The following is a 27,804-nucleotide window of genomic DNA, read 5'->3' as shown; positions in this document are numbered from 1 at the left end:
GAAACCTAGTTTCTTTTCATTTTTCCACTGCTTATGTCCAATCTGGGACGTACAATTACTTTGTGTGGCTCTGGAGACAAAATAAGATTTGCTTGTTTAATCGAAAGTAAGAATGCCACCTATTTCCTTCTCATTTTAGCGTTTGGAGAAGTTAAAAGACATCAGCTGCTCCACTCCTTCTTTCATCCTGCCATCAAAACTTCATCTAGAAACGAAGGAGAAGCCCCCGTCATGCAGTGAACAAATGTTCTGTGTGCGCCAAAAAGCAGAACGTCTCCAAATAAAAGCCATGGGTCTCTGTCTTTCGAAATGTGAATTGTGAAACGCGGTGTTGTCCCTCCGGTCCTCGGCTGTTGTTTTATTTAGATTGCGGTTGCCATAGAGGTGTCTGGTGTTAAAATGCGCTGATGGTTTGAGATATTTTAACCCGTCTCAGCGCGGAGTGCACTGGTGTTAATTGGATCCTTGACCTCTGGCTTTCTCTCGCACTCCCTGTCTCACGATTTTCGTTTTGTCTCCCAAAACCCCTTAGCACAACTCTGTTTAATCCTGAGCTGTCAGCGCCGCTTCCTGTTAGCAGCCGCATTAGGCTTTAATTCACTCTCCTGTCGTCTCTTTCGGTTACTAGGCCCTTTCTCGCCATTTCCCTTGTTCCCATTTGATCTTGTCGGGATATTTCTGGTTTATGTGTGTGTGTGTGTGTGTGTGTGTGTGTACGTGCGCTGTGCCATACCCACCTCAGAAGCTGATTATATGAGTACTTCATCAGGCCACCGTGACTCAGCTCAGTACGGCTGACTAATGAAGTGTCTGCTCCACAGCACTTTTATTACGGCAGAGCGATTACAGCCATATATACACAACTGACACACCACATTGAGGAACCTGCAAATGTCAGACAATGGATATCGGACGTGTTTTTATACACATATATGGCTAATTTTAGCCATTAGGGCAAGTAAAGGTCGTGTCCAGAGAAACTATCAAGAAACACACTATAAAACATTAGCTCCCTGATGATTTTGTCAGTTGTAGGTGACATTTTAAAGTAAGGTCTTGTATGTGTTGTACAATGTTTTTTAAGTAATACACTTTCATACAAATAAAATGAATTTATTAATTGATTGTCTTAACTTACCTGTAAAGTATACTCGCTTAAATCCCGTGATGTCATTATAGCCCCTAACACTATGTTTAATGTAACATTTAGTTATGAATAAATAAATGAATGAATACTAGGGCTGTCAAATCGATTAATCACGATTAATCGCATCCGAAATCTGTTATACTGTTAAATGTAAGTTTGTGTTTACGTCATATATTAGTGTGTACTGTGTGTGTGTGTGTGTGTGTGTGTGTGTGTGTGTGTGTGTGTGTGTGTGTGTGTGTGTCTGGTATTCATCATGTTGTGGAGACCAAATGTCCCCACAAGGATAGGAATACCAGTAGATTTTGACCTTGTGGGGACATTTCTCAGGTCCCCATGAGGAAACAGGCTTATAAATCATGCACAATGAGTTTTTTTGATGAAGTAAAAGTGTGCACAATCTCCTGTGAGGGCTAGGTTTAGGTGTAGGGCGATAGAAAGTACGGTTTGTACAGTATGTATGTATGTATGTATGTATGTATGTATGTATGAATGAATGAATGAATGAATGAATGAATATTAGGGCTATCAAATCTGTCAGATCGCATCCGAAATCTGTTATACTATTAAATGTAAGTTTGTGTTTACGTCATATATTAGTGTGTGTGTGTGTGTGTGTGTGTGTGTGTGTGTGTGTGTGTGTGTGTGTGTGTGTGTGTGTGTGTGTGTGTGTGTGTGTGTGTGTGTATGAATGAATGAATAAATGAATATTAAGGCTGTCAAATCGAATAAATTGCGATTAATCGCATCCTAAATCTGTTATATAGTTAAATGTAAGTTTGTGCTTATGTCATATATTTGTGTGTACTGTGTATGAACGAACGAACGAATGAATGAATGAATGAATATTAGGGCTGACAAATCAATTAATCATGATTAATTGCATCCAAAATCTGTTATATAGTTTAATGTAAGTTTGTGCTTATGTCATATATTTGTGTGTACTGTGTATGTATGAATGAATGAATGAATGAATGAATAAATGTTAGGGCTGTCAAATCGATTAATCATGATTAATTGCATCCAAAATCTGTTATATAGTTAAATGCAAGTTTGTGCTTACATCATATATTTGTGTGTACTGTGTATGTATGAATGTATGAATGTATGAATGAATGAATGAATGAATGAATGAATGAATGAATTAATTAATGAATATTAGGGCTGACAAATCAATTAATCATGATTAATTGCTTCCAGAATCTGTTATATAGTTTAATGTAAGTTTGAGCTTAAGTCATATATTTGTGTGTACTGTGTATGTATGAATGAATGAATGAGTGAATATTAGGGCTGTCAAATGTATTAATCACGATTAATCACATAAGAAATCTGTTATATAGTTTAATGTAAGTTTGTGCTTATGTCATATATTTGTGTGTACTGTGTATGTATGAATGAATGAATGAATGAATAAATGTTAGGGCTGTCAAATCGATTAATCATGATTAATTGCATCCAAAATCTGTTATATAGTTAAATGCAAGTTTGTGCTTACATCATATATTTGTGTGTACTGTGTATGAATGTATGTATGTATGAATGAATGAATGAATGAATGAATGAATGAATGAATTAATGAATATTAGGGCTGACAAATCAATTAATCATGATTAATTGCTTCCAGAATCTGTTATATAGTTTAATGTAAGTTTGAGCTTATGTCATATATTTGTGTGTACTGTGTATGTATGTATGTATGAATGAATGAGTGAACATTAGGGCTGTCAAATGTATTAATCACGATTAATCACATAAGAAATCTGTTATATGGTTAAATGTAAGTTTGTGCTTATGTCATATATTTGTGTGTACTGTGTATGTATGTATGAATGAATGAATGAATAAATGTTAGGGCTGTCAAATCGATTAATCATGATTAATTGCATCCAAAATCTGTTATATAGTTAAATGCAAGTTTGTGCTTACATCATATATTTGTGTGTACTGTGTATGAATGTATGTATGAATGAATGAATGAATGAATAAATGAATGAATAATTGAATGTATGTATGTATGTATGTATGTATGTATGAATGAATGAATGAATGAATGAATGAATATTAGGGCTGACAAATCAATTAATCATGATTAATTGCATCCAGAATCTGTTATATAGTTTAATGTAAGTTTGAGCTTATGTCATATATTTGTGTGTACTGTGTATGACTGAATGAATGAATGAGTGAATATTAGGGCTGTCAAATGTATTAATCACGATTAATCACATAAGAAATCTGGGTAACGCTTTAGATTACGACCCTCAAAGAACTACGTAAGTAAACTGAATTTACGGTGTAAGTTTCTGTAATTATAGTGTACCTATATATAACGAACATGTAGGTATAAGGGAAGAATATGTTAATTTTAGGTAATTAGGGGGTAACAAACCAGATATGCAACATGCAAAGAACTACATAACTGTACGTTTCTGTAATTATAGTGTACCTATTAAAGAACGTACATGTAGGTATAAGGGAAGAATATGATAAATTTGGGTAATTAGGGGGTAACAACTCAGATATGCAACCTGCAAAGAACTACATAAGTATACTGAACTTACGGTGTACGTTTCTGTAATTATAGCGTACCTATAAAGAACGTACGTGTAGGGAGAACATATGTTACATTTTGATAATTGGAATAACAACCAGATACGCGACCTGCAAAAAACTGTAAGCAAACCTAAGTTACGGTGTTAACAGGTATCTCTATTACTGTGCCAGGCATAAATCATACGTTTGGTGTATTTACACGTAAGCTTTTTTAAATTACTGGTAAAATACACTCTTGTTCCATGTAATTACAGGGTAAGTGCGCCATCTGCGGGCTGTAAATTAAAGTGCCGATTGTTCCGCTCTTGTTCAAAGAAGTTACAGGGTAAGTAGACATCTGCGGGCTGTAAATTGAAGTGGAGATTGTTACCCCCTTGTTCAAAGAAGTTACAGAGTAGGTACAATACATATACGCACAATCTGAAAATATATCTAAACATATTTTTTAAAGTTGCTAATCTCACTCTTACCACTAAACCTAACGTTAACTATGACAGTAATAAAAATATAAAAGACAGGAAAGTGCAATCATAATCATTTATTTATTGCAAAAATGTCAACAGCTGTACAAAAAAGTAATCCAAATAACGATGCGTCTGCAGCCACAGTCCTCTCTGGCGGAATACTGTAGGTTTGAGGTGCAGTAGGATGAGAGCAGAATTTAAATTGTTAATCGCTGAAAATATTATTCAGATTATTGTCTTGATCCACTCCTCAAAGGCGCCCACGCATCATTTCAACACATTTCACCAGAAAAACGGCATGTCGTAATCTGTGACGAATGCAGGCACTTACCCTGTAATTACATGGAACAAGAGTGTATTTTACCAGTAATTTAAAAAAGCTTACGTGTAAATACACCAAACGTATGATTTATGCCTGGCACAGTAATAGAGATACCTGTTAACACCGTAACTTAGGTTTGCTTACAGTTTTTTGCAGGTCGCGTATCTGGTTGTTATTCCAATTATCAAAATGTAACATATGTTCTCCCTACACGTACGTGCTTTAATAGGTACGCTATAATTACAGAAACGTACACCGTAAGTTCAGTATACTTATGTAGTTCTTTGCAGGTTGCATATCTGAGTTGTTACCCCCTAATTACCCAAATTTATCATATTCTTCCCTTATACCTACATGTTCGTTATATATAGGTACACTATAATTACAGAAACTTACACCGTAAATTCAGTTTACTTACGTAGTTCTTTGCGGGTCGTAATCTAAAGCGTTACCGAAATCTGTTATATGGTTAAATGTAAGTTTGTGCTTATGTCATATATTTTTGTGTACTGTGTATGTATGAATGAATGAATGAATGAATAAATGTTAGGGCTGTCAAATCGATTAATCATGATTAATTGCATCCAAAATCTGTTATATAGTTAAATGCAAGTTTGTGCTTACATCATATATTTGTGTGTACTGTGTATGAATGAATGAATGAATGAATGAATGAATGAATGAATGAATGAATTAATGAATATTAGGGCTGACAAATCAATTAATCATGATTAATTGCTTCCAGAATCTGTTATATAGTTTAATGTAAGTTTGAGCTTATGTCATATATTTGTGTGTACTGTGTATGTATGTATGAATGAATGAATGAATGAATAAATGTTAGGGCTGTCAAATCGATTAATCATGATTAATTGCATCCAAAATCTGTTATATAGTTAAATGCAAGTTTGTGGTTACATCATATATTTGTGTGTACTGTGTATGAATGTATGAATGAATGAATGAATGAATGAATGAATAAATGAATGAATAATTGAATTAATGAATTTATGTATGTATGTATGTATGTATGTATGTATGTATGTATGTATGTATGTATGTATGAATGAATGAATGAATGAATGAATATTAGGGCTGACAAATCAATTAATCATGATTAATTGCATCCAGAATCTGTTATATAGTTTAATGTAAGTTTGAGCTTACGTCATATATTTGTGTGTACTGTGTATAAATGAATGAATATTAAGGCTGTCAAATCGATTAATCGCATATATACATACATACACACACACACACACACACACACACACACACACACACACACACACACACACACACACACACACACACATATACTGTACCAACCTGAATGATATGCCTTAAATGATGCTGGTAAAATAATAAGAAAACTTTTTTTTTTTAAATAAATGGATGAATCTATCTATAGAATTTTAAAACGTAAAATAATTGGAATCACACCTGTCTTTTTTTCACTGTAAACCGAACCAGGAAAAATCAATAGATAGATAGATAGATAGATAGATAGATAGATAGATAGATAGATAGATAGATAGATAGATAGATAGATAGATAGATAGATAGATAGATAGATAGATATTCGATTGATTGATTGATTAACTGATTCCAGACTCCATCTCTTTAAAGAGATTCCCAATCATTAAGCAACCAAGACTTCATGACCAGTGACTAAACATTTCTGAGGTCTTGATTTGGAGCCCAGACTTGAAGACATGATCACACTGAAATGGCATCAGCGTTGTGTAAGAAACAACAAGACAGTGGAAACAACAGCAACAAAGGTGAATTAAAAGCGCTTGGAGGAGAGTTACGCAAGAACACAGGTGCTACTGTTCGACACCCGTATCTAATGCACACACACACACTCCCGGCCCGTCTGCATCACATATTTACACCAACTTTAGAAAAACAGGAACATTGTGCTCATGAAAATATCTGCTTCCCTTTTCTCCATCCCCTCCAGCACAAGACAAAGGCATTTTTCATGAGTGAGCATGAAGGATGTGTACTCAGACGTTTGGGGAACTCAGAGCCACTGGGAGAGCTTGAGCGTTACGCGACAACATGAAAAACAAATTTACGGGTGACCCCATTTGTGACCGTGAGGGTCACAGACCCACAACCTGCTATAAAAATTGTTTTGCAGAGTGTTTGTGAGTGCATGCATGCGTGTGTGTGTGTGTACGCTGATATTTGTGACTGGGTCCCGTGTTTTCCGTTTCTTGGACAGGAAATGGTACCTAGCGACAAGATGAAAACACAGGAAGTGCTAGCTGCGTTCCTCACATTCCAGTATTGTCTCTGTGTGAACACACACACGCATACACACTCACTTGTAAACTACAAAAGCAGACACACGTAGCACTTGAATGATGATAAACATTGCATAAATAAAGTATTACACTTACCTAAGCGCTGCCGATTTATTATGTTATTAATATAATACAGTATATTATAATATAATTTATTATATTGTATTATATTTATCACTTGATTTGCTTATATTCATGTGTGTGAGCCTCTAACATATTATGTATTATGTATTATGTATTATAATATATTACATATATTATATTATATTATATTATACAATTTCATAATATTTCATATCATTAAGACACACATTACCACTTCAAATTTGATTATATACAACTATTTGAACCAATAATATGTCAGTCTAATCCTGAATTTGCATATAATTAACATAGTATTTGCATACACTCCTTATTATAATAATCCCTCTCTAGATCTCCCAGTTAATATGTATAGGTCATCAGCATAACGAATGGATGATGTCACGTTTTAACCTTTTTAATGAAGTTGACCCCGAGCCCAGTTTGCCACACACACACACACACACACACACACACACGCACGCACGCACGCACGCACACGCACACACTCATGCATTTCTGTTCATTTTAATGGAAAGCAAATCTCTGTGGACTTGCATAAGCCTCTGATCTCTCTCTCTCTCTATCTCTCTCTTCTGAGTACTGTGAGTGATGTTATTTTCTTAGAAAGCCTCCAGTGAAGCATCTGTTCGCTTCTCATTAATTTCACCTCTTCGTTCTGTGACTTACAGTAATTCATCAGAAATTTTGCAAAGGACATTCAAATCAGGACACCTTTGGGTTGTTTATATGTTGATACCTTTTTTTTAAAGAAGAATTAGTGTACTCGATTACCTTAGGTCAGAATCACTAATACTATTTCTTCATACTTAGTGTTAGTGATTTGAACGAACCCCTAACACTATAAGTACTAAACTTCAGAATAGCTCATTCTACACCGTTTGGACTGGAAACATAAATGCTTCCTTAAATTGTGTGGCCAGAACACCCAAACAACTGCATATAAATGTGTTAAAAAGTACTTTCCAATGTACTTAAAACACTTCCAGTGGAACACTTTAGAAACTGTGTGACTTTGCTATTGCAACACCCTAGCAACCAACCAGAACAGCCTTGCAACTGCTGATCAACATGCTAAAAAGCAATTCTGGACATATTTTTACTGCACAGCAATGTGATTACTGTAATAAATGTACTATACTATACAACACTACCCTGGCTACCACCTAGAACAACCTAGACGCCATACTCCGATGTGCTCAAAACTGCACAGAACATCTTTGCAACACCTTGGAAACCACTTATCACAACAGAGAAACTGTACAGCAGTGGGACTTAGAACACTTTGGCAACCATAAAACACCCTACAGTAGGAACCACCGAGACCAACCTAGAAAGCCAAAATGCTCAAAAACACTTAAAATTCCTTTGTAACTGCATAGCAATGTGGTACAAATACTTTGATGACCTTAGCAACCACATAACAACACCCTAGCAACCACTCAGAACACCATAGCAACTGCATTGCAAAATGCTAAAAGAAATGCACCATAGAATGAATTAAAAAAACACATAACACTCAGTAAAACATACTGCATAATAACATGCACTTAGAAAACCATATCGACTGCATCACACCCTAAAAACAAACACATACAATACCCTAGCAACCACATACCAACACCCTAGCAACCACTTACCAACCACATTAACCTCTTGGCAACTACCCAGAAAAGCAACATAGAACACTTTATCAACCGCAACACCCTGGCAACCACCAACACTTTAGTAACTTTAGAGCAAAGAGCTAATAAACACTCAGCCACTCATCCCTGCAACCACATAACACTCTGGTAACCATCAATAACTTCCTAGTATCCACATAGCGATGTGCTTTAAACCACCCAATATACCCTACTGCATAGCAACATGCTAAACACACTTAGAAAACCATATTGACTACAGTACACACTAAAAACCACCTCAAACACCCAAGCAACTGCATAGCAATGTACTACAAACACATAGAATACTTTAGCAACCACATAACAACACCCCAACAACCACTTAGCAACCGCATCAACCCCTTGGCAACCAGAATAGCAACATGCTTAGCAACAAACATATAGAATACTTTATCAATGAAATAACACCCTGGAAACCATCCATAAATAACCTTAGCAACCGCCTAACAACACCCTAGCAACCACTAAGCAACCACATTAACCCCTTAGTAACCAGCCAGAATAGCAACATGCTTAGCAACCAGCTAAGACATATAGAACACCTTATCAACCAAATAACACCCTGGCAACCATCTATAACTTCCTAGTAACCAAAGAGTAATGTGCTTAAAATCACCCAGTACACCCTACTGCATAGCAACATGCTAAAAACACTTAGAAAACCATACTGACTGCATTACACCCTAAGAACACAAACCTGAACACCCTAGCAACTGAATAACATTTGCTACAACACCCTAGCAACCACTTTGCAACTGCATTAACCCGTTTACAATCACTCAGAACCATAAAATGTTTAGAGACCAGAGGAAACACATAAAACACTTTATCAACCACAGAACACCCAGGCAACCACCAAGAACACTTAGAGCAAAGAGCTAAAAACCACTCAGGCCATCTTTGCAACCACATAACACCCTGGCAACCACCAGTAACTCCCTAGCAACCACAGACCAATGTGCTAAAAACCACACAGAACATCTTTGCAACCACCCCACACAACATAAAAACTGAATAGCAATGCGCTAAAAACTGCTCAAAAAACACTTTCAACTGCATAAAAATACCCTGACAAAAAAAACCCTGAACACCCTAGCAACCACATAGCAACACCCTGGCAACCACCCAAAATCCCTACCACTGAAATAGCACATTTTTCATATAGTCTTTTTGTACAGCACCCTATGCCTGACATCATGATAACAGTAGCGAGAGAGATCATTAAGTCATTAGTCTCATGGCTAATTGTGTCTTTCCATGGCAAATGGACCCATTTACATGATGAATCACACGAACACACTCACAGTGAGGAGGTCTTGGAGCACCAGACGACCCTCATCAGTCGTTCCGCAGCTATATAAAGAGCTGTAGTCCATCACCATGATGGAAAACGAGCATTCATGAATACTGCATGCGCACCCTAACTTTAGCACTGAGCACAGCTAGAGGCTACAAGGAGAGTCCGACCTCAAATTTAGCTACAACAAGCACAACAACCTCAAAGACAACAAAACCATCAACAAGAATAACAGACAAAACTGCTGTATATTTCCATAAAGGTAAGCTTTTCTGTCAAAAAGTCGATCCTAATTGACCAATGCTAACTTGTTGTACTTGTTGTAATCAAACAGGTCAAATGATAACAATAACACTAAAAAATGGAGACCTTAAAACAACCCAGAACACCTTAGCAACCACATAATGACACCCTGGCAACCAAATACAATAATAACAACATATCACATTGGCAATAATCCAGAATCCCCTGGCAACTGCATAGCCACACTCTGAACATCATACTGTACAGTATATCAATACCCTGCCAACTATCCAGAACACCCTATCAACTGAAAAAGCTTCAGAACACCTTAGCAACCACATAACACAACCAACCATAATACCCTAACAACTGCAGAGCAACGTTTAAAGGAACACACAGAACACTTATGCAACTGTGCAACTATTGGAATGAGTTAAAAACACCTTGGCAACTGCCAACATGCTAAACACCACTCAGAACTTAGCAACACCCTGGCAACTAAGCAGAACTGCAAAGCAACATGATAAAACATTACATTTTAAATAATTATATCTATTCGTTCAGGATAAAATTTTCATAGCATACCTTAGCAACCACATAATGAGACCCTGGCAACGAAGCAGAACATCAAAGCAACATAGCAAAAAACAACAACAACATAATATCCTAGGAAGCGCATAACACTTTGCTAAAAACTGTTAAAACAACTAACTGGCAACTATTAGCAACTGCATTAACACCTTGGTAACCACCCAGAACCATTTTTAAATGCATAGCAACAAGCTGACAAAAATACTCAGAACAACACTTTGGCAACTACTGTACACAGCACTTTTTTTCTCTGAGAATTTCAAATTTGAATACCTAGCAACCAGAGAGCAATGTGCGCTACAACACATTCAGAGCTTTGCAACTGCATCTCAACATGCTTAAAACACTTAGGACATCTTAGCAACTGCATAACACCCTGGCAACCAGCAAGGTGTTACGGTGGCGGTTGTTAAATTCCCACCCTGATGTCAACCAATCATCACTAAAACAAAAAGCAGGCTCTCTGAAAACAGCGAGAGGAATGCAAAATGAGTTGAACGGAGGCCCATGGAGGTACATCAGAAGATTTTCTGACTGTCACTACATGCTTGAGTTTGGAGATCAGCCAAAATTCAGTCATGTTCGAGGCCTATGACAGGCCTCAGCACAGTTCATGAAGGGACCCCACCTCCTACAAACACACATGTACAACAGAGAGCGAGAAGAAAGTGGTTCTTTTCTCTTTCGTCTTTCTTCTAAATGACTCTTGCACTTCTTGCTTGTGAATGGCAGTCCTGCACATGGAGAAAAAAATGACAGACATCAAAAAGATAGAGCATGGAGGAATGTATCGCTGAAGGGGAATTTGCATTCATCTTTTATGTTTTCTTCTGATGGCCAGCTCAAGCCAAAAAGGAGGGAGGAGAAGAAGGGATTGAGAAAGACTCAATTAGCAGAGTTTAAAAGGCCTCATGCTACACTTTTGTAGCACTTTTCCCAATAATATTCATTTATAGCTGCGTCCACGCCATCTTGTAATTATTGTAATTCCGATGACAACATGTGACATTCTACTCAGAGCTGTTCCACGTCGTTGGACTCGGAGGTAGCGCCTAAAAAAACTGACTTCACGCCATGTCGTAATTACCGTAATTCCAAATTTGACAACGCCAAAGCCTTCACATGCTCCAAAACTCGTAGGCTCGGAATGTTCTGAGAGTTACGACTTGTGTGTTCTCTTTGCCAAGAGTTGAAGAATGTTCAACTTTGGGTAAAACACAGAACCCGTCAATGTCAATTTTTACTTAGCCATACAATCACAGCAGAGAAGAGGTGGGACAACACCAACCAATCACCACAGCCCGATTCGAGGCTTATCGCTAATGATATGTGCTGTCATTATGATTTTTTTAACTGCTCCCGATCAGAGCACAGATTCAGAGTAAGGGTCACCATACTTGGCCACATGTCCTTTCCTTTCTCTCCTTTCCTACTGGATGTTGTGTGTTTCTATAGCTGAAACTTGGAAGCCACAAACATACCACGAAAGTAGAGTACTGAGAAAGAACATCTCCAATATTCTTTATATATATATATATATATATATATATATATATTCTGCTTTTCACTGTACAACTGAACATGTGTCAGGAGAGCCAGTTGATTGTCGATTGTCTTCCATGTGTTTTTCTTCTCTAGTCACGTATGATCCCGCAAGTCTCAGAGAGATCTCATGCCAGTGTAAAATCATTCTTACAATCAACAAGTTTGTGGTCGCACATTCTGGTCGAATCATCTAATCTGCGTATTTAGAGGATTATAAGGCTAAAATTGGTTGAAACTGCAGAGTTTAGCTCCAACTCCAATTAGATACACCTGAACCAGCTAAACAAGCTCTTACTAGGCATGCTAGAAACTTCCAGGTAGGTGTCTAGAGGCAAGTTGGAGCTAAACTCTGCAGGACATCGGCCTTTTGAAGAAATCCAAGACCGAGTTTGAAAGGAAAGGCGTGACATGACGTGTGACCAAGTATGATTTTCCATACTCGGAATTTGTGCTTTGCACCCATCCAAGTGCACACACACAGCAGTGAGTAGTGAACACACACTCGAAGCTGCGGCACCTGGGGAGCAGTTGGGGGTTCAGGCTCAAGCAGCTGATAGGCAGGCAGGCAGACTCTCTAACCATTAGGCCATAACTGCCCCTGTTTGGGCATCCCTGGTCTAGTGTGTCCCATGCCTTATCTGACACACACTTTTGAGGTCTTAGAGTCTTTACTAATGAGCCAGTGAGTTGAATCAGATGTCTTTGATTTGGGAGACATCTGAAATGTGCAATGTTGGGGGTTTTCCAAGACCAGGATTGGGAACCACTGCTGAAGCCTTATGTTAATACATTGGTGCACTGGGAAAAGATCTTTACAAAATCCTGTTTTTCTTGATATATTGCTGCAACAAGCTTCTGGTGGCACCAAACAAAGAGAAATGGAAGGCGAAATGGATGGTGGTTGCTGAAAACAGGGTAAAAGGGGAAGGGTGTGAATGAAATGGCAAAATGAAAGATGGGAGAGGGCAAAACAGATGGGATGATGGTGGTAGTACAGTTCAAGAGGCAGCTGTGAGTGTCAGATCTAAAACAGGTTGAGAAAGGCATATAGGGGGACGGGTGGGAATTAAAGTTAGGTACAATGAGGGTTGAGACTTTGGGAGATCGAGAGACAAAGATAAAAGAAAAAGAGGTGCACGAAAAGGTGAAAGTGTAACTGTAGGAAGTGAAATGGTTGGGAAGAGGATGCACCTGATGGTGGGAAGGAACAAGGGATGAGTGAAGGTGTGGAGAGGTGGGCCATAAATCCTGAGAGGGGCTGTGGCAAACACAGCTGTTTCAGAACAAGCCAGATGTGAAAGACGAACAAGAGGAATTGAACTTCAAAATAAGGCTGATGATACACGGGGCAACTTTTTGAGCAATTGTGCTGGGCAACTTTTTTTAAGCAATGTTGCTTGGGCACTTTCCCATTGACAATAGGTTACAAATTTCTATTTGGATAATTTAGATCTGTTGTGGGCCTTTTGTATTGCCTGGTTGCCCCGTGTATCACCAAATTTTACCACAAATCTTGTTGGATATTTAGAAGAATCTACATGCAATTACTCATCTAGTGGGGAAAAGAATGCATGTGTGTTTTTTGGCCTGCGGCCACAGCCAGGTGTGGTAGATACAGGTGAGATATCCATCCATCAGATTAGGGTGACACACAAACATCACATTTAAAAGGTTATTTTGATTGAACTCAACTTAGTTTTGAAAGTGAATCTCTGTTCTGTCGTTCATTTTACGGAGCGTGACAGAGTATGTCTCCATACCGCCTTATCTCTACCTCTTTATTTTCGTGCAGTCACACCGTTGTTCAAATGACAGCTGTTTCCTTTGACAAGCAGACCTTCAACGCCTGGAGAAACACACACACATGCACAGAATGTCTCTAAATAAGAGAGTGAATGGTAATTACTCATTCTTAAGAGTCAAACAGCTGTTCGCTGCACGCGTCTACAGTCATTCAGAAAACACACAATGAAAAAACCAAGCCAAGGGGTGACAACAAAAACGGTGCTCTTCAGAGTGGTAGAGCGAGATGTTTAGAAATCAAATAAGCCGAGATAACAAACACCTAAAATTATTTGTGTTTGAGAGACTTATCTCCAAAGAAGCTTACAATAAATATATCAGCACATCATCCCCGGTAATCAAACCCATGACCTTGACATTGCAAACCAGCTGCTGGGCTGAAGTTCACCAACATTTTCGATCAGAAATTCATACTGGAATCTTGAACCTTTTTTCTGGAAAATCTGAGTACAATTTGAGACAATAGTGAGATCTTCTTTGAAACTCTAGAGCAGTAGTTCTCAACCAAAGGGGCTCAGCAAACTTCAAAGATGATTTGAAATGATCTATAATAAGAAAAAACAAGCACTAAAAGACATGAAAAATCCTTTTTTAAATTTACCCCTCAACTCATTTTCCTTTGAAGAACCAGGGTTCCCACTGTTGTGAAAAAACTAGGATATTTGAAATGATTTTTAAACCAAGAATTTAGTAAGTTAATAGTCATGTAGTCATGTAAGTTAATAAAATGCTAAAACATGGCCTTTTAAATAACAAACTCACATTTCTTCTAGTTATAGCAAGCTCTAAAATATTTTATAAAGTATAAATAAATTCAATTGCATTTAAAGATCTTTAAACTTAGTTGCTAATGGATTACGGAGTGAAACAACTATCAAAAGTCATGGGGCCTTCAAATACTGTTGTGGACAATAGGGGCCCGTGGAGTCAAAAAGGTTGAGAACTACTGCTCAAAAGTACGGTGCCCGCCAGGGGACACCTTCGGTTCACTTATGTTTGTCGTGGCCACGACATAATATCACGTTCCCACGAGTTAATATGACGTTCCCACGAATTAATATCTCGTGGCCACAACATAATATCATGTTCCCACGAGTTTATATGTCGTGGCCACGACAAACATAAGTGAACCGAAGGTGTCCCCTGGCGGGCACCGTACAAAAGTAAGATTAAACAAGGTATTTTGCTTAGGAGGGACAAAAACACTGAGAAATGGGAGACATTGTATGCTTATTGTTTAATATTGCTGTCTATGAGAAATAACTGAGATATCAAATTTGTGGTTTTTCTGTTATACAGGTACTGATTAAAATATTTTATAATTATAAGACACCAAGATTAAAGAGATGCATTTGGCAGACAACTACATTTCTATGAATGAAACAATAATGTTCACGAAAACTTATGAAGCAAAGTGTCATCAGGGGCGTCCAATCCTGCTCCTCAAAGACCAATGTTTTTAGAACGTGTCCCAGCACACTTGCCTAGAGGTTCAACTGTGTTTAATTGGGGTCGGAGATAAACTCTGCAGGACAGTGTCTCTCCAGTAGCAGCAATGGACACCCCTGACATCATCCAAAGCCTGAAACTAAAACAGATAATGTAGTACTATAGTGCCCTCTGGTGGTCACTGCAGAAACAGCAGCCACGATTTTTATGTTTTCCTTTGCTATTTGATGTATTTGTACATGTTTGTATTTTTTCAGATGAGTTGAAAGTATGCTGAATATTTAAATATATGCAGCACTCAGAGTCTTCTTGGAGCAGGTGAATGGAAAACATCTCTGTTTAAACCTTGTTGTCTATGCAGCAAATGAGGATTTGTCCTTCGTTTAGGTGAGATCAAATCAGGCCCAGGGCAATTGATGTACCCGTCACCCATTTCTACTTTCAGACAGCAAGCCTCTTGAGAAGCATTCTGGGTAGTGCCAGGATTCGGCATGTATCCCTCTGAACATGGGAGAACTGGGTCATGGAAGTTGAAGGTACGAGGCTGGAATGCACCATCTATTCCCATCACATTCCCAGCGGAACACAAGGACACAAGGCATGGATCATCAACATGCAAAATCACTCGATTGCCCTCTGTTTCCCAGCAGTGGTTGTTGGCATCAGTGGTTAAGGAATTTCCTGAATCGCTGCATGGAAAAACAAATCATTGGCTGTCATATTCATCTTTCAAACTTTTCCAATTATCTTTTTATAAAGAATTTTATGGCTTCCCATTCTAGAAATTCCGGAACATTCCAAGAATAGAGCATTCAGTTGACTTACATTGAGGACAACTGCGGATGGACATCTACAATCTGAGCGTTGCTGATATCCGGATCCTTTAGTTCGGTACAGCAGGGGAAGTGGTCCATCTGAGGATGCTATCAGTAAACAGGATGTTCACACAGTCAGCTTATGATTGTTTACCGGCTTTAAACAGTTACAAGTCTTGTTAATATCTAGTATTAACGATTTGACAAGAAGTGAGCACTGATAAACAGAAGTGTCCAAAATAATCTTGTCCATCCATCCACATGCCTATCAATTGACATTTGCACCACAACAAGGGTTTTAAAATTTGTTGGCAAAGTTTGGCTTTAAAAAAAGTAAGTAGTCATGAAATCCCTGATGAAATCAACTTTGACGAAATACGAAAACTTAAAAGAAAATGTATTTGTGATGCATGTTAAAGTCGGCATATAGATATATTATAGATCTTATTGTGAATGTTTTATCCATGTATATGTTTGTTGTTGCTGTTGTTGTTTTTAAGTCTTAATTTTAAATTAAAATAACACAATCTTCCAGTAAAACAACAGACTTCTTTCTGGTCATGTAAGTCCAATGCTATCTCACAACCAATTTATACATATTTCACGAGATGGCTAATTCGTACAACCTCACTTGAACGAATTGGCATGATTTGTGAAAAATCTTGTGTATTTTACGAGTTGGCAAATTAGTATGAATTCGTACAACCTCACTCGTAAGATTTCTGTGAAGGGTATGTTTAGGGGCAGAGTTGGGGTGAACCTTTGTACAAATTTCTACAAATTTGCCACCTCGGACCCTGGACCACAAAACCAGTCATAAGGTTAAATTTTACAAAACTGAGATATATAATAAATAAATAATAGGGCCGGGACTCGATTAAAAAAATTAATCTAATTAATTAGAGGCTTTGTAATTAATTAATCGAAATTAATCGCATTTTAATCGCATATAAATATTTGACCTGAGAACAGTGAGAAGTAAGTTTTTTCATATGGATTTTTAGTATACCATTGAATAATGACTGAATACATAAACTTAAGCAACAAAATATTGTTTATTTTTGTTCAACCAAGTCCAACAGACCAGTGCAATATTGCCATTAAGTGTAGCAATAGGATACAGTGTTTCCCCTAGGTTTCCATACTTTTTTTCTCTCGGTATTTTACCCTACTTTGTGTAATAACGAAAACATTTATTTCAGTGAAAAAATAAATTCAAAACTCTCTATTTTAACATTTTGAACAATAGGGCTTTACAATCTTTTGCTATTTGTTTTTTTTAAGAAATTCTTGTGTTTTAATTTTTCTCATAATAAAATGAAAGCATAAACATTTATTTATTTTTAATCAAATGAAAAATAAACCTCTTTAATTTTTGGCAAACAAACAGATGTTTGCTGTTAAAATCAATAAATAATAATAATTTAACATTTAAATAATAATCGTAGTATTTTTTTCCACAATTAAGTGGTTAATCTTGTTGTTATATTTATTTTTTATCATATATATTGTTTTTTGTCAATTATTTACTAGGAATATTGTTCTGTTTCATGTTAAACCGTACTTTTATTTTGAAAGGTTGCCGTGAAGTTTCTCTGTGTAAAGTATGATATGATGCTAGTTTTCTCAAATGAAACGGTAAAAGTGACACTGACAGTAGCTTTGGAGATTGAGTCTATCTGTTCATGTGAGATGCAAATGCCAAAAATTAACGGGAGCATCACGCGTGCAGTAAAAAAAAAAAAAAAACGGGTCTCTGCCATTCTAACATACAGAGGCAAACGGTACATGCAGGATTCATATTAAAACGGTCTTTTTGTATTTCAGTTTTTACAGACACTAGTCCATATCGCGATTTGAATTAAGTGACAGACGAACTTTTGATTTATCAATCCAAAAATCGATGAATTTACGTGGCATTCCGCGCTATAGTAAATTCGGTTTTTATGAATGGAGTCCGCGATCCAGTAGGTGTTTTCATGGAGGAGACATTGTGAACGCGCCCCCCTAAGATAATGGTAGGGGAAACACTGGGATATTTAGAAATATACTAGCCTACATTTCAGAAATTCAGGTACCCTATAGACCTTTTTCCTGAGTAAACGATGAGCGCCGCCATTACGAATTCTAACGTCAGATTGAATGCTTTTCTGTTCCGGTTTCCATAGGAACCCATTCAAATAGCGTCCATCTGTTTTTAATGTAGCTACCTTCCGCTGCTTCGTGTCATCTACACACTCAAGTGAGGCACAGACAAATGACGGTCATTGCGACATTGCCAAGTGATGGCGCTATGGAGCCATGTGCTTTTTAAAAACATTTTAATAGGTTTAACATTAGTTTATTAGCTCGGAATATACCCTAATTTGACTAGAAACAATGCAGACCGGAAATGCAAAGCATTCTTTCAGTTAAGAGTCGGACTTACTTCCCTTTTCAGGAAAAAGGTCTATAGATAGGTAGACCTTCTGTAAAAGCATTGAGGTGATACTTGAGGCTCGATGTGCTGCGGTGATATGCGCATTCCTCTGTCTAAACGCTAGTTGGTGCTCCAGTATAATCGGTCCGCTGAAACTCATCCAGTGAGAAACGTTCCGCGGTACAAAATTAAGTGCGATTAAAATGCGTTAAAAAAATTTAACGCGTTATTTTTGTGTAATTAATTAATCTAAATTAACGCGTTAAAGTCCCGGCCCTAATAAATAATCTTTCTATTGATGTATAGTTTGTTAGGATAGGACAATATTTGGCCGAGATACATCTATTTGAAAATCTGGAATCTGAGGGTGCAAAAAAATCTAAATACTGAGAAAATCACCCTTAAAGTTGTCCAAATTAAGTTCTTAGCAATGCATATTACTAATCAAAAATTACATTTTGATAGGTTTACAGTAGGAATTTTACAAAAAATCTTAATATAACATGATCTTTACTTAATTTCCTAATGATTTTTGACAAAAGAAAAATCAATAATTTTGACCCATACAATGTATTTTTGGCTATTGCTACAAATATACCCCAGCGACTTAAGACTGGTTTTGTGGTCCAAGGTCACATATATGATTTTTCACAAATTTGTACAAGTGAGGTTGTACGAATGTGTGCAAATTAGCCACCTCATAAAATATGTACGATGAAACGGAAGTAGTGGCAGATATTTTCCTCTATATTGTGAGTAAAACAGTTAACAAAATCAAAAATGTAAGCTGGGACTTGGTTCGATCCATCGTTTATTGTTTGGACGGTGGGGTTTGAATGGACAAAATGACTGAATAAGTCTGACATACCAACCTTAGTTCAGGGCAATTTGTACGTATTTTAAGAGGTTGCTAATTTGTACTAATTCATACAGCCTTACTTGCACAAATTGGTCCAATTTTGAAAAAAAGTTGGCAAAGTAGTACATAATTTGTATGACCTTACTCGTACGATTTATGTGAGGGGAAGTTTTGTGGGCGTGATTGGGGTTGGACCTTTGTACAAATTCATACGAATTTGCCACCTCGTAAAATAAATATGATTTTTCACAAATCGTATGAATTTGTACGAGTGAGGTTGTATGAATTTGTGCAAATTAGCCACTACGTACATTTTAGTGTAACAGTTTATTCGGAAAAATAAAAAATATAGGGTTCAATCCATCGATTTTTAATTGGATGGAGACAGATCTGAATGTAAGCTTGTAGTGGATTGTAAGAAAGGAGTGGGGGACAAAATGTCTGAAGAAGTCAGACATACCAACCTTACCTCGCGGCAATTTGTACATATTTTACGAGGTTTTTTATGAATTTGTACAAATGCGTACAACCTCACGAATTGGTATGATTTGTGAAAAATCTTGTATGTATTTTACACATATTAGTATGAATTCGTATGACCTCACTCGTATGGTTTCTGTGAGGGGTAAGTTTAGGGGTGGTCCATTGTACAAATTCTTATGAATTTGCCACCTCGTAAAGTACCTACGGTTTTTCACAAATCTTACAAATCGGTACAAGTGGAGTTGTACAAGTTTGTAAAAATTAGCCACCTTGTAAAATATGTCAAACTGTTGTGAGATCAGGCTGGTATGTCGGATTTCTTGAGTCATTTTGTCCATTCAAATCCAACACCCATCTTACAATCGAAAACAAGCTTACATTCAGATCTGTCTCCATCCCAGTCAGTAAACGATAAATTAAACCAAGCTTCCCCCCGCACATTTTTTCTTTTGCAATACACTGCTACACTTGAATGTACATCACAATATGGAAGAAAATATCAGTCGCTATTTCCGTTTCATCACGAATTTAATACCAGATACAAACAAGTGATCTGATGTGAACCAAGTTACCAGGTTAACCTACCTTTGACACCTCTAAGACTTTGCTGTGGACAGGAGAGGGAAGAGACACGTCCCATTCTCTCAGTCTTCTGAAGAGAGTAGAAGGCAAAGAGAAGAAATTCCTGTTGTGATTTTAAACTTCCATTTTCTTTCACTGGAATTGATAATTAGAAAGAATAACTTTTTTTACCGGTGAACGACAACCAAAATGATGAAAGCTACGATGGAGACAGCCGATGCAAGAGTCGCAATGAGGACATACAGGAGAAAGGTAACCAGATGTGGAGCAAGAGGTTCTGAAAGATAAACATACATCGATAAGATTTATACCAAGGGTGTCCAATCCTGTTCTGGAGGGCCAACATCCTGGAAGTTTCTAGTGAGTCTAAAGCAGGAGTGCCCAAACTTAGTCCTGGAGGGCTGATGTCCTGTAGAGTTTAGCCCCAACCCCAATTAGACACACCTGAACCAGCTAATCAAGGTCTTACTAGGCATACAAGAAACTTCCCGGCAGAGGTGTTGAGGCAAGTTGGAGCCATACACTCTGCAGGACACAGGCCCTCCAGGACAGAGTTTGGGCACGCCTGGTCTAAAGAATTTGGTTAGCTTCAGGTGTGTTTAATTAGGGTTGAATGGTGTTGGAATTAGGACAGTGGCCCTCCTTGAACAGTTTTGGACACCCCTGGTTTATTCAATGTATGATGACATCTTGTACTGTAAAACATAAAATTAGTAGCCGGTAGAGTTGGTTCAGACCAGGCCGTGTGGTCCAAGAGATGGGGTCGGTCCACTCTGAGGGATATCCAATGTAACGCCATCCTGAACGTCTGGATGAACTCACATTACAGCGAACCTGAGCATGATACTCTGAGGAACCCTTGAGAGAACGCTCTGATATAGCAAACACCATCTCGCCATCGAAGAGAAAGATGCTCTTGACATCCTCCTACAGAGAAAGATTAAGTTAACATAAAAGCACTAGAGAATAAAAGTGGGTGTTTATTCAGCTACAGCACTTTTGACCTTGTGGACTGTTGGAAGAAACAGTAAATTCTCTTAAAACACTTTTTGCGAACGCATTTATGTGTCTACTAACAGTGTCCAAAAGTGGATATACATAATCACAGACAAATTCTGTCTTACTGGGACTTTCCTGCCAGTTTAAAAGATGAAAAACACCCTTATATGTTTAACACTCACAGGAGTTAGCAGGCTCCAGTACTTGAGTTCAGTAGTGAGAGGTACAGTACGGTACTTTGTTAAAGTCCAGTTCAAAATCCAGTCTTCTCCTCTCAGTTCAATGCTCAGACCAGTGGGACATGCAGGCTGGACTAGACCACAAAGACCACCGATCAAGACCAGATAAATAACACAGCTCTGAAAATCTGTAGAGGTTTTGTTTAAACAGCTTTATGGAATACTTGATTCTGATTAGTCAGTCGCAGGCAGGTATTTTTAAAAGAGTTTGGAATTTTTTTTTTTGTAAATGTACAAACTGTGTTCGTAAGAGCGGATGACTTTGGTCACCGGTGTTGGCGTGAGTTGCACCTGCAGCACTCCAGGCTCAAAAACGCTCAAGGCACCAACCATCCTCAACAAATCCCCTTCATTTATGACCTCCACCATGTCAACACAGCACCACTCATCCCTGAAAGAGAAAGATTACACCTGTCACACCTAAAAACTCCCTCACAGCATCCAAAATGCTCTGGAACACTCACGGTGCAGTGGAGTGTGTCCGGTAGGACAGCGTGTAGCTGATGTACTGGGCCAGAACAGTCTTGAGATCCCAGCTACAGCTCAAATTATTCCCATCGTTAAGCACGCAGTTTAGGTTAGATGGACCAGGGAGAGAGTCTGAAATAAATAGGGGTCAGTAATACTCCAGGACACCAGGACACTTGCCTAAAGATAACAGATTTTTTTTTTAGCTTTGTCTTTATACTCACATTTAGATATCAGTTCTGGCTTGTCAGTCAACACCTTGGTTTTATTCTCGTTGTCTTCCACGTGTTTTTGGGTTGGTTTGGTGTGAATTTTCCCATCTTTTTTGTCCTTGATTATTATTTCATGGTCGATTTTCAACTACAAAGGTACAACACACAATTCAGTTTGATACATAAAAACAATAAAATCACCTTTTTGTTTAAACATCCAAAAAGCACAAAGAACTCTTGTAATATAAGTATTTTTAACAAAATCACAGCAAATTGTAGCTTTTTTACATTTCGTCGAAATTATAGGTAATTTGTATGAAATCTCATTTGTATGTTTTTTGTACAATCTGCTTATGCCCCACTGATGGTAAGGGTGAACTTTCATGTTCCTTTTTTCTTAAAATCATGTTTTCGTACAATCCACACAAAATGAAATTGCATCTAGTAAAATAGTTGAGTTTTCTTGTGAGACTGTTTTGGTCTTTTTGAACATGAGGAAGTCTTGAGGGAAGAGTATGTTGTTGTTTTTTTTCAGAAATAATTTTCAAAGACATGTCAGTTTAGCGTGACCTTTGATTGAAAGTGTGGTCATTTTGACACTCACTGAGCGCTTTTGGTCATGCTGTCTGAAGGGGCCAGAGGTCAAAGGTGAGGGAGGTGGTGTGTCGTCTAGCTGGTAAAAATTCCTGTCTGGATCTGCACCTTCTATAGGGAAGTCGAAAGTAGACTTAGCTTATTTAGCCAATGCTTAGATATGTCTGGTATCAATGTAGTATACTAGTTGTACCAAATTTCATTAGTCTGAAGGTTCTGGAAATGCCAGAAGAGTGTGGCGTGTGGAAGAAGAACACGTCATCAAAGCCAATTGCAAACAGAGATGTGTTATACCGACAATACACTCTTTCCTGTCCAGTAGGATTCTGGGAAAGGTTAGGAGCCTGAACACAGGGCGATACTCTGTAATAAAGCAAAAATCATTAAAACAAGCAATCATACAATACATTTTTGGGTTTTAGCTCATTGTTCATGTCATGGATTGATCATGAATCAGTTTTATGCTAATCAGTTTTTATAGCATATGCATACATATGCTACGTTACACTACTATGCTATACTATGCAGTAAAATACTATACTATGCAATAATATACAACGCTATAGTATACTATCCAATAATAAACAGTATGCTATACTGTAATATGCTACGTTACACAATACTATGCTATACTATACTATAATGCGCTGTTACACTATGCTATACTATGTTATGCAATGCTATGCTTTATAATGAAGTAATATACTGTACTACACTATCCAATAATATACAATGTCATAATAAACAATACTATGCTATACTATAGTGAATTAAGTTATTTTACACTATACTATGCTATACTATAATACGCTATGTTACACTATGCTATGCTATACTATGTTATGTTATGCAATGCTATGCTTTACTATGATATACTATACTATACCATCCAATAATATACAATTATATGTTGTACTATTATACGCTATGTTACACTATACTTTGCTATGGTAAGCTATACTATGCTATCCAATAATAGGCAACGCTATACTATACTATACCAAACTATAATACACTATACTATGTTATTCTATGTTTACTATACTATGCAATAATATACTATGCTATACTATACTAGACTATGCAATAATATACAATTCTATGCTATGCTAAACTGTTCTATAATGCGCTACGTTACACTATACTGTTATACTATATTATGCCATACAATACTAAACTATACTATGCTATACTATAATATGCTGTTAAACTATACTATACTATGCAATGCTATACTATGTTATAGAATGCTATACTATACTATGCAGTAATATACTATACTATATAAAATACTATGCTATACTATACTATGAGGTAATATACTATACTATGTTATTCTGTTATACTGTACTATACTATGCAGTAATATACTAAGCTATACTATACTACACTATGCAGTAATATAAAATTCTATACTATGCTATGCTATGCTATACTGTACTATAATATGCTATGTTACACTATACTGTTATACTATGCTATGCCATGCGATACTAAACTATACTATGCTATACTATACTGTAATATACTATGCTGCCCTCCAAAGGCAAAGCGCAGTAACTACACATTTGGTCAAAATTGAGTTAAGGCTTAAAATGGACTTTGTGACAACCGTTTTGTCTTGTGACAAAGTCTCCTGGTTAAATTTTGTCCTGTTTCAGAGAAACGAGAGTTTCAAAATCGCAGTAACTACAAAATCCAAACTAATAACATATATGGTGTAAAATCTTGAAAGGCACTTTTCTCAGTTTCAATGTTGGCGTAGTTACTGCACTTTGCCTTTGTAGGGCAGTATACTATACTATACTATACTATATACAATGCTATGCTATACTATACTATACTATGATACACTGTTACACTATGCTATGCTATATTATGTTATGCTATACTATGAGATAATATACTATACCATACAATAATATACAATGTTATACTATACTATAATACAGTATGTTACACTATACTATATGTTAGTCTATGTTATACTGTACTATACTATACTATACTATGCAGTAATATAAAATTCTACACTATGCTATATTGTACTATAATATGCTGTTACACTATACTATACCGTTATACTACACTATGCTATGCGATACTATATTATGCTATACTATAATACGCTGTTACACTATACTATGCTATGCTATACTATGCTATCCGATAATAGAAAACTCTATACTATACTATACTATAATATGATACGTTACACTATGCTATGCAATGCTATGCTATACTATGAAGTAATATACTATACTACACCATCTAATAATATACAGTGCTACAGTGCTATAATATGCTATGCTATACTATACTATGAGGTAATATACTATACTATGCTATACTATACTATGTTATTCTGTTATACTGTACTATACTATGCAGTAATATACTATGCTATACTATACTACACTATGCAGTAATATAAAATTCTATACTATGCTATAATGTACTATAATATGCTATGTTACACTATACTGTTATACTATGCTATGTCATGCGATACTAAACTATACTATGCTATAATATACTGTAATATACTATACTATACTATATACAATGCTATACTATACTATGATACACTGTTACACTATGCTGTGCTATATTATGTTATGCAATGCTATGAGATAATATACCATACAATAATATACAATGTTATACTATACTATAATACAGTATGTTACACTATACTATACTATATGTTATTCTATGTTATACTGTACTATACTATGCTATACTATACTATGCAGTAATATAAAATTCTACACTATGCTATATTGTACTATAATATGCTGTTACACTATACTATACCGTTATACACTATACTGAACTATGTTATACTATGTGCTCCTATACTATGCAATACTATACTATACTGCAATATACTATGCTATGCTATACTATACCACGTATTAATGTAAAATGCTATACTGTACTGTACTGTACTATACTAAACTATACTGTACTATACTGTCCAGTGATCTGAATGAGTGCAGGTCTCACCGGTGATCATCTGGATCCATGTGGAACAGAGAGAGCTGTATATGAGGATCATCTCTCCAGCTGCAGTGGATATGAGAGCGATAGTCATTACGGCACTCTAAAGACTCCAGAGCAAAGGATTCTGGGAATAGAAGACATAGAAAAATCTAGAAAAGCCTAATAACACTTAAACACAAGCAGATTATAGTAAAACAACCCTAACCTGGAGCAAATGCGTCATTTTGTGGACATCCCATAAGGGCTGATGTCCACAGTACAGTCAGAGTCAAGGAGATAGAGATGTTTGGACACATGGAAATTTCTTACTGAAGAACAGCAGGTGAAGAGGAAAGTTTTGATATTCCCCAACAAACAAGAATAATAATTAAAGATGAGTCAGAAACATGAAGGACAGCAGCATAGTTGATCTTACCGTGTGAGAAATCAGCACTGTTCTTCACTCCTGTGATGAAGCCGAGGCTCTGTTGGTCATACTGACATCCTCATGTGTTATGAACTTTATTTTAGCCTGTGCCAGCTTGACCGCAAATTTGTTTACTTTCACAAGGTTCAAAAGTGCTTTGCTTGCAGATTTCGATGTGCCATATGATTCCTTCCCCTAAATTAGAAAGTAAAACTTTCTAAAAAAAAAAAAAAAAAAAAAAAAATCACAATATGCCAATAATCTATTTTATCTATCTAATAATCTATTATAATTTATACACTTACACCTATTATATTATATTATATTATGTTATATTATATTATATTATATTATATTATATTATTTTCTGTTGTATTGTCATAAGTGTTAAAAATTATGTTATTAATTGATATATAATAATTTTCTTGTTTTTTTTCTGTTCTATTTTTACATTAATATGTAATATAAAAAAATTTAAATATTAAAATAATGGTATATTTAATTATTACATTTAATTGTTTAAATATTAAAATGAATACATGTTTTTATTATTAAGAATTATTATTTTAATGGCATTGTATTGCTATACTATTTAAAAACATTGAAATGAGAAAAGTATACTATATTATATTGTTTTATTTTTTATTAAGAATTATTATTTTGTTTAATGTTTCATATTGCTAATTTAAGATAACATAATATAATTTCTATTTTATGCAGTTAATTTATATTAAATTATAATATCAAATTCTATTCAACTATCAAAATGAGACATTTATTTAAAAAATTGTATTTAAATATTAAAATGTATAATAATAATGGTAACACTTTACAATAAGGTTCATTAATTAAACATTAATGTACTAACTAACATGAACTAACCATGAGCAATACATTTGTTACTGTATTTACTAATCTTCATTAACGTTAGTTAACGAAAATACAGTTGTTCATTGTTTGTTCATGTTAGTTCACACTGCATTAACTAATGTTAACTAGATTTTAATAATGTATTAGTAAATGTTGAAATTAACATTAACAAAGTTTAATAAATGCTGTATAAGTGCAGTTCATTATTAATTCATGTTAACTAATGTTAACTAATGAACCTTATTGTAAAGTGTTACCTAATAATAATAATAATAATAATAATAATTAATATTATTATTATTATTATATTAAATAATATTAAATAAAACATCA

The 27,804-nt window shown here is 36.1% G+C and overlaps 1 protein-coding gene across 2 annotated transcripts; it reads right to left on the bottom strand.

Annotated features, from left to right (window-relative positions):
• Positions 1 to 15,308: 15,308 nt before the first annotated feature.
• LOC141339235 (uncharacterized) lies at positions 15,309 to 23,547 on the bottom strand. Of its 2 annotated transcripts, XM_073844863.1 has the most exons (10): positions 23,383 to 23,547; positions 23,200 to 23,300; positions 22,608 to 22,743; positions 22,380 to 22,515; positions 21,859 to 22,306; positions 21,415 to 21,604; positions 20,849 to 20,954; positions 20,681 to 20,747; positions 16,345 to 16,442; positions 15,309 to 16,208 (listed from the first exon to the last, which is right to left on the bottom strand). In XM_073844863.1, exons 6-10 carry the CDS (start codon positions 21,566 to 21,568, stop codon positions 15,818 to 15,820), a joined length of 816 nt encoding a protein of 271 aa, XP_073700964.1. In that variant the 5' UTR covers positions 21,569 to 21,604; positions 21,859 to 22,306; positions 22,380 to 22,515; positions 22,608 to 22,743; positions 23,200 to 23,300; positions 23,383 to 23,547; the 3' UTR covers positions 15,309 to 15,817. The 2 variants fall into 2 exon arrangements, with proteins under 2 accessions (XP_073700964.1, XP_073700965.1); XM_073844864.1 differs by having other exon boundaries at positions 21,415 to 22,306.
• Between the last annotated feature and the right edge of the window lie 4,257 nt (positions 23,548 to 27,804).

The sequence above is a fragment of the Garra rufa genome, chromosome 7 (assembly GCF_049309525.1).
Source record: "Garra rufa chromosome 7, GarRuf1.0, whole genome shotgun sequence".
NCBI classification, from domain to species: Eukaryota; Metazoa; Chordata; class Actinopteri; order Cypriniformes; family Cyprinidae; genus Garra; species Garra rufa.
Note: the sequence above shows the minus strand (reverse complement) of the source record. Positions and strands in the feature narration are given on the sequence as shown.

Coding starts and splice junctions, on each gene's coding strand:
- LOC141339235 (XM_073844864.1), bottom strand. CDS start 21,568: ATGGTGTTTGCTATATCAGAGCGTTCTCTCAAGGGTTCCTCAGAGTAT. Junction 20,955..21,414: donor CTCTTGGACCACACGGCCTG/GTCTGAACCAAC, acceptor TTTATCTTTCAG/AACCTCTTGCTCCACATCTG. Junction 16,209..16,344: donor CATCCGCAGTTGTCCTCAAT/GTAAGTCAACTG, acceptor TTTTCCATGCAG/CGATTCAGGAAATTCCTTAA.